The sequence below is a fragment of the Zootoca vivipara genome, chromosome 6, assembly GCF_963506605.1.
Source record: "Zootoca vivipara chromosome 6, rZooViv1.1, whole genome shotgun sequence".
NCBI classification, from domain to species: Eukaryota; Metazoa; Chordata; class Lepidosauria; order Squamata; family Lacertidae; genus Zootoca; species Zootoca vivipara.
Window position 1 is genome coordinate 5,482,664 of NC_083281.1, and position 8,181 is coordinate 5,490,844.

The 8,181-nt window shown below is 45.3% G+C and overlaps 1 protein-coding gene across 1 annotated transcript; it reads right to left on the bottom strand.

Moving 5' to 3' along the window:
- Positions 1 to 205: 205 nt before the first annotated feature.
- LOC118086035 (mast cell protease 1A-like) lies at positions 206 to 3,709 on the bottom strand. Its single transcript, XM_035117245.2, has 5 exons — positions 3,649 to 3,709; positions 3,029 to 3,176; positions 2,622 to 2,778; positions 1,621 to 1,872; positions 206 to 340 (listed from the first exon to the last, which is right to left on the bottom strand). Exons 1-5 carry the CDS (start codon positions 3,707 to 3,709, stop codon positions 206 to 208), a joined length of 753 nt encoding a protein of 250 aa, XP_034973136.1.
- Positions 3,710 to 8,181: the final 4,472 nt, after the last annotated feature.

The window sequence follows — 8,181 nt, forward strand, 5'->3', positions numbered from 1 at the left end:
AGGGGATGGGAGGCAGTGAAGGCACTTGCCCAAACACCATCCTGTATAAAACATCTGACAGATTTTCCTTTTTCGCAGCCATTGACGGGGTCTCTCTCTCTGTGTGTGCGTTTTGTTGCAGAATGCAAGCCAAGCAGGTTATTCATGCAAGCAGAAGCATTAGAACAAGAAGAAGCCACAGTGTCACTGCAGTTGCTTCTTCTGTTCACAATTTCATGATTTTCTTGATCCAAAAATGGTAGTGGTAGACGCGAGTGTAAACTGATGGAGGGCAGGAAGAGCCATACGAGACGATTCCCTGTGCCACACGATTGCACACCAAGGGGCCACCCGAATCGCCCTGTAAAGAGGAGAGAAAAAAGATTGCAGCTGGGGGAAGATTTGGATCCACCTCGTGGTGAACTCTGGAGCTTGAACCAGGGCAAAGTGCTGGGTTGTGGTTGTTTGGATCTGTCAATTCTGAGTGGAGATCTTTGTGGACATTTCCCCTAATATACACATTTTGGTAGGCAATGTCTTTCTAATCAAACACAATTTAGTATGTTAGTTTTGCCAACATATGCATTTATATCTTTCTGCTAATGTACTCCTTGTACTATTTGGCCAAAGATAAATATATGATCAAAGACAGCCAAATTTCAGTTCCACTATTAGTTCAGAAAGCCTAAATTAGCTCTGCTTGTGTTCAAAATGTGAACCTGACCCAGGGCGGCATCCCATGATACTATGAGACACAACGAATGTTGATTTCAGTGGGTCTGAAATCAGTGGGTTCAGTGGGTCAGTAGGATATAGGGCTTGCTTGTCCCGTCTGAGCAGTTTCCTCCTTGCCCCACTCCTTTTCCAGGGAAAACCAGCTCTTTAGCTCTAAATCGGAACAAACAGCAATATGCAGAAAACTCCTTTCTTGTTTGCTCAGATTCAGCTCCACAGAGCGGTTTTCTCCTGGAAAAGGAGCCCTTAGCAGGATGCAAGCCTAAATAACTCCAGCTTCCCTTTTGGGGACCCTTGGAGCCAGTGTGAAGCACAAACGTGAAGAGCATAATCCACCCCTGGGAACTGGCATACATTCTATGAAGCCACTGGGTTGGTCAGGCCAGGCAGGGGCATAGCTAGCTGCTCTGGCACCCGAAGCAGTGGGGGCAGGGTAAGCTGCCCACAGGGGCCCCATGGCTATCCAAGCATGGGGGGGCTGGGCAAGCCTCCCAGGGGAGTGGTGCCACGATCTGCCCAGGGGGGCGCTGCAGAGAGCTGCCCACGGAGTCTGTCTGGTGGACACAAGCCCCACGCTGCCGTTTCGGGCAGCACGCAGCCCCGAGCCACCACGTCACTCCCAGGAGAGAAGAGTGGCTCAGGCATGCTTCTGGCCAGGCCCCATGGTAAGTGCTGCCCCCCGTGGTGTGCCTTTCTGTCACCCCTCAGGGATGACACCCGGGGTGAACCACACACCCCGTATCCCCCTTCCTAAGTCCCTGAGACCAGGTATAAGTAGACCAGCATCTGCCCATGTATCTTCTGCTGGAGAGAAGGATCCCTTAGAAGGGTGGGATCCATAACTGGGGAAGGCGTGCAGCTCCCCCACCTCTGATCCTGCCACTCACTGCTTCTGCTGACTCTCACCTTGAAAACAGTCCCTGGCTTGTTGAGTCTCCCAGCACAGACCTTCCCACCATCGATGTTAGGATACGGTATCCCGTGCCGACTACAGCCAGAGATGGTGACATTGGTCTCATATAGTGTGTCTGGTGACCAGTCTGTGTAAACCCGGCCCCATCCTGCCACACTGCAGGGGGTCCCATTGGAGAGGTCACCTTTGGAGTTGGGTAAGTTCAGGATGTCAACATATTCATTCAGAGTAGCGTTGGAATTCAGCTGTGGAAAGGAGAGATGGGGGAGAGCTCATTGATTTAGTGTTACTCAAGGAAGTCCTTGGGGAAGTCTGGTGCCCCTAAAATGGGGCACTTTGGGGGGGGGAGTACCAGACTATATTAATAATACTGAATGCTAATAATACAGTATGGGTAGTATTAATGGCCCACATTCAACTAGTTAAGGGTCCTGAAACTAAGGCCCGGGGGCCAGATGCGGCCCAATCGCCTTCTAAATCCGGCCCGCGGATCGTCTGGGAATCAGCATGTTTTTACATGAGCAGAATGTGTCCTTTTATTTAAAATGGGTTATATGTGGGGGCCCCCACAAGGTCTGAGGGACAGTGGACTGGCCCCCTGCTGAAAAGTTTGCTGACCCCTGAACTGGATGGTTGCACCAGCAAGAGTCTTGTGAATGCGATGGGGCTTCTCCACTGCACCCCCCACCCCCACCCCACCTGCTTTGTGGCAAACATTTCAATACTAAAAGAATACAACTGAAACCACTTTTAGAACAATATTCTCAAAATTAGATAAAAACTCCTACATGCATCCGCCTACTCTGAATGTGATGATTTCAGGGCTGCCACGGAAGAGACTTTTGGTCCCCCAATGCCAGGGAAAACTGCACCTTGTCTAGTTCATTATTATGCTGCACACATTGGGACGGAGGGAGACACTTGGCTCCTTCTGCTTTCAGGATCACTGACCTCAGGAGACAGATAGAAGGAGAGATTGCTTGGAGCAAGCTACCTTGAGCAGACGGATATCGTTGTATATGATGAGTTCATTATTTTGGTAATATTTTATATATTCTGGGTGCGCGTAGTTAGCCTCAATGCTGAACACTTGCTGAGAGGGTTCTTCATCATCGGAGATGTTATGTGCCCCCAAGGTGACCCTATAGTTGCTGGAAACAGAGCATCAGTTAGTATCGGAGATCCCAGGACTCAATCCCCTCCCGGCCCCCATGCAAAAGACCAGGCTCCACCCCATCCCTTGGTGCGTCCATGCAACCAGCTTGGCCTTCATGGTTAGGGTGCCACCTGTCATGGGTGCTTTAGCTGACCAGATGACCCTTGGAGTCCCTTCCAACTGTACAGGTCTATGATTCTATGACCATCACTGCTAAAAATCAAGGAGGGATTTGTGATACTTACCGATTGCAGTGCGCAGCCGTCATTACCCACTGGGGTGCCACCAGGAATCCGCCACAGAACCAGCCCTTGGGATCCATCAAGTGAGCCATGTAGGGTCTGGAGTGGGGCTTGGCTTTGTGCCCCCCAACAATCTGACTCCGCAATGGATCTGCAAGAACCGTATGCAGAGATCAGCTCCTGCTGCTACTCCTTGCATGTTCCAGAGAGCCTGTCACACATTCAAAGTTATTGGGGGACAAAAGGGACAGGTCACCGTCCCGATGAGCTTACAATTGGTTTTCCTAGCAAGGAAGTTAGCGAAGCAAAAGTAAAGAGCAGCCATAAGAAAACCCCTTCATCCACTAGCTCAGGATTCTCCTGCACAGACTACCAAGAGTGGCTCATTTTGGAATTGAGATACGAGTCTCATAATGTCATTATTATGATTGGCGGACCAACTCTGCATTACAAAGGTGTCTGCTAGCAACATCACCCCTGCCACGTGGGAGTCCCTTGAAGAGAAACACCGTGCCTGGGACAAAAGAGTCAAATTGTGATCAGAGGAGGAATGACCACTGGGAGGAGGATTTCAGAGAGAATAAATGCCATGGTGCATCATCTGCCATGGTGCTTGTACTCACCTGTTTGAGCCAAGGAGACGGACAGCAGCAGCAGCAGAAGAGCCTGGCGGAGTCTCCACATCTTGATGCTTGCCAAGGAGGGAGATGCCTGGCGCTTAACTCTTCAGTCTATTGACCCCTTAGCTTTTATGACCTCCACCCTCTGGATTCCACCATCCCTAGGAAGCCACAGTCTAGACTTGAGATCTGATAGGCAGGCTTATCCTTTCTCGCTAGCTACGTGGCTAACGGCAATCAGATAGTAAGATATGGAGACTGGAGAAAATGAGAAAGGGGGTCATTCCGGAATTGGAGACTTTTAAAGCAAAAGTTTACGAAATCAGAGGAGTGAAGATAATTCACTAAAAGAAAATCAGAGACCAGCTTTCGGCAAACTCAAGTGGCTGTTTCCTCCTCCTCCTCCTCCTCCTCCTCCATTAATTAAATTTGTATACTGCCCTTCTTTCTGACAGGACACTGGATTCCTAATGGTTTCTATGGTCACTTGGTTGAAAGGGGCAAAGAGACTTTTCTGTCTGTTTAGTGAACTGATTAAGAGACTCGAGGTGGAGGTGTTTCTGCGCTGAATTCATATGGTCTTACATGTCAAGGATTGATGAGAAACTGGATTCAGATGCACAAATATAGGATGGGGGACACCTGGCTTAATAGCAGTACATGTGAAAAGGATCTAGGGATCTTGGTGGACCACAAGCTTAACATGAGCTTAAATTGGACTCAGACCCCACACAAGCATACAAAAAAGAACTGAACAAGATTGTTAAGGAGCTACCCCTACACATCCAAGAACAGATCCTCACAAACACACCAGCGGAACCTCGACCAGGAACTTTCTATCTTCTACCTAAAATACACAAACCAGGAAATCCAGGACGCCCCATCATCTCAGGTTTTGGCACCATTACAGTGGGTGTTTCCGGCTATATGGACTCTGTTCTGAAACCATATGCTATCAGTGCTCCCAGCTACGTACATGACACCACAGATTTTCTGAGGAAAATACAATCTTTGAACAATCTTCCTAACAATACTATACTAGCCACTATGGATGTGGAATCTCTATACACCAACATCCCACACAATGATGGTTTACAAGCCATAAGGAACACCATTTCAGATAAAACCATAGCGGACTTTGCTACCAAACTCGGCCACTTTGTCCTTACCCACAACCACTTCAAATTTGGTGATGACCTGTTCCTCCAGATCAGCGGCACAGCCATGGGCACCCGCATGGCCCCACAGTATGCCAACATCTTCATGGCAGATTTAGAACAACATTTCCTAGACTCCTACCCACTCAAACCTCTCTTGTACCTACGATACATTGACAATATTTTTATTATCTGGACACATGGACAACAGACCCTGGAAACCTTCCACCAGACATTCAATGACTTTCACCCCACCATCAACCTAACAATGAACCAATCTATGCAAGAAATACATTTTTTGGACACTACTATAAAAATACAGGATGGATGTATAGACACCACCTTATACAGAAAACCAACTGACCGACAAACATATCTCCATGCTTCTAGCTACCATCCCAAACATACCAAACAATCCATCGTATACAGCCAGGCCCTACGTTACAACCGCATCTGTTCCAACTCTACAGACAGAGAATCTCACCTAAGAGATCTACAGCAAACCTTTTTAGAACTAAAATATCCACCTGATGAAGTTAAACAACAGATCAACAGAGCCAGACTGATACCTAGAGAGAACCTGCTGCAAGACAGACCCAAAAAAGAAAATAACAGAACACCACTAGGCATCACATACAGCTCCCAAGTTAAAACAGTACAACACATCATCAGAGATCTACAGCCTCTCCTGGACAATGACAGCTCCCTTTCTCAAGCTCTGGGAGGAAGACCTTTCATTGCCTACAGACAGCCACCCAATCTTAAACAACTCCTCACCCACAATAATACAACCACCAGACTTAACACGGACACTGGTACCAGAGCCTGCAATAAACCCAGATGCCAACTTTGCTGCCACATACACCCGGACAACACCATTACTGGCCCCAACAACATCCAACATACCATCTCAGGACTATTTAATTGCTCATCTTCTAACATTGTGTATGCCATCAAATGCCAACGGTGCCCTTCAGCTCTCTATATTGGACAAACAGGCCAAACCCTACGCCAAAGGATAAATGGACATAAATCTGACATCAGGAACCATAAGACTGAAAAACCAGTAGGAGAACACTTCAATCTCCCAGGACATTCTATACAAGATCTCAAAGCAGCTGTTTTATTACAAAAAAATTTCAGAAACAGACTGGAAAGGGAAGTTGCTGAATTGGAACTCATTACCAAGCTGAAAACCATGGAGCCACCTGGGATGAACAAAGACATAGGATTCTTATCTCATTATGCATGATCAAGCTATCTTTAGCACCTCAGCCCTTGCTTTTTCCCTGCAGGACCTATTGCAGTCGTTAACAGCCATCAACAGGTTTACCACTCCTATCAGCCCATCACCCATTCCCACGCACCCCCACCACCCTCTGAAAATACATAAGGGTCTGGCTCTTCTGTTTCAGTGTACTGTATCTGAAGAAGTGTGTATGCACACGAAAGCTCATACCAAAATAAAAACTTAGTTGGTCTTTTTTTTTTAGAAAAATCTTTATTGGTTTCAAAAAAGGAACAATAATGTACAAATGATTAAAAAGATATACAACAATAATAGAGATGTCATGTGATTATTCTTCCCCCCCAGCCCTCCCAACTTTCCCCCCTCCTATCCCTCCCTACCCCTCGTCCCTCAAGACGTCCTATCCTGTACTGGGCTTCTCCCTAATTTCCATATAAGATATTACACACTACCAGTCATGTTACACAAACTATCGATGACATATAGATGAAAATCGTTTACAGTTATACTTATGATAGAACCTTTAGATATCTGAGATCAGGTTTGGGGTTTCCATTTTATCTTTTATATAATTAATAAATGGTTTCCAAATTTTTATGGTTGTTTCTGAGTCTGTTCCTTTGAGTTCTTCATATCTCATCGCTAATCTGTAATATTGTAGTACCTTGATTTGCCACTCCTCTCTACTGGGAATTTCTGAGGTTTTCCAATTTTTTGCAACTAGCAGCCTGGCGGCTGCTACTGCATAACTTATTATGCACCTATCCTTCGGTTTGACATCCTCCGGTAACATTCCCAAAAGAAACATTTCCGGACTTTTCTTAATGGAGTATTTCAATATTTTTTTAAATTCTTTGTATAACATTTCCCAAAACCCCTTGATTATGCTGCAGTTCCACCACATATGGATAAATGAACCAATTTCCTTGTTGCACCTCCAGCATAGGTTACTAACCCCTGGATAGATTTTTGACAGTTTTAGTGGCGTCAAGTGCCATCTGTTCAGCATTTTTAGGATATTTTCTTTCAAGTCGTAGTTAGGTGTGAAGTTTGAGTCACGTTTCCATAAGTTCTCCCATTTTTGTATTGGGATTAATTTTCCCAAATCTTGGCCCCACTTAATCATATAATCTTTGGTCATCTCCTCTTCTGTCTTCCATTTTAGCATAATTTGATACATTTTTAAAATATATTTATCTTGGTTTACCAATAAAATCTCTTCCAATTTTGATATTTTATTTTCAAATCCTATTTTTTTAATCTAATTGCAATCTTTGATGTATTTGAAAATATTGTAGCCAAGAGGTCAAATAAGTTTTTAGTTCCGAATAGTCCTTTAACTTTATTGTTCCTTCTTTTTCTTCCAATATTGTTTTGTAAGTGGGCCAGGTATTTTCCATATTTGTTCTTCTAACTGCGACTAATTCTAGTGGCGAGACCCACCAAGGGGTCTTAGGCTCAAAATATCTTTTATACTTTTGCCAAACTAGGTATAGGGATTTCCTAATTAGATTGAACATAAAAATATTCTTAAAAAATTCCTTCAGTAGCACCTTAAAGACCAACTAAGTTTTTATTTTGGTATGAGCTTTCGTGTGCATGCACACTTCTTCAGATACAGTGAAATGGGAGTCCCCAGGCACTTATGTAGAGAAGGGGTGGGGAGGGGTGGGGATGGGTGGGGATGGGGAGGGGGGATCACTCAGAAGGGTGGTGGAAATGGGTGATTGACTGACTGATAGCTGTTGATGACCGGAAACGACTGCAAATGGTTTTGCATGAAAAAGCAAGGGTTGAGATGAAGATCTTCAGCCATCTCAACCCATGCTTTTTCATGCAAAACCATTTGCAGTCGTTTTCGGTCATCAACAGCTATCAGTCAGTCAATCACCCATTTCCACCACCCTTCTGAGTGATCCCCCCTCCCCATCCCCACCCATCCCCACCCCTTCTCTACATAAGTGCCTGGGGACTCCCATTTCACTGTATCTGAAGAAGTGTGCATGCACACGAAAGCTCATACCAAAATAAAAACTTAGTTGGTCTTTAAGGTGCTACTGAAGGAATTTTTTTATTTTACTTCGACCCAGACCATCACGGCTACCTACCTGTAACCATAAAAATATTCCT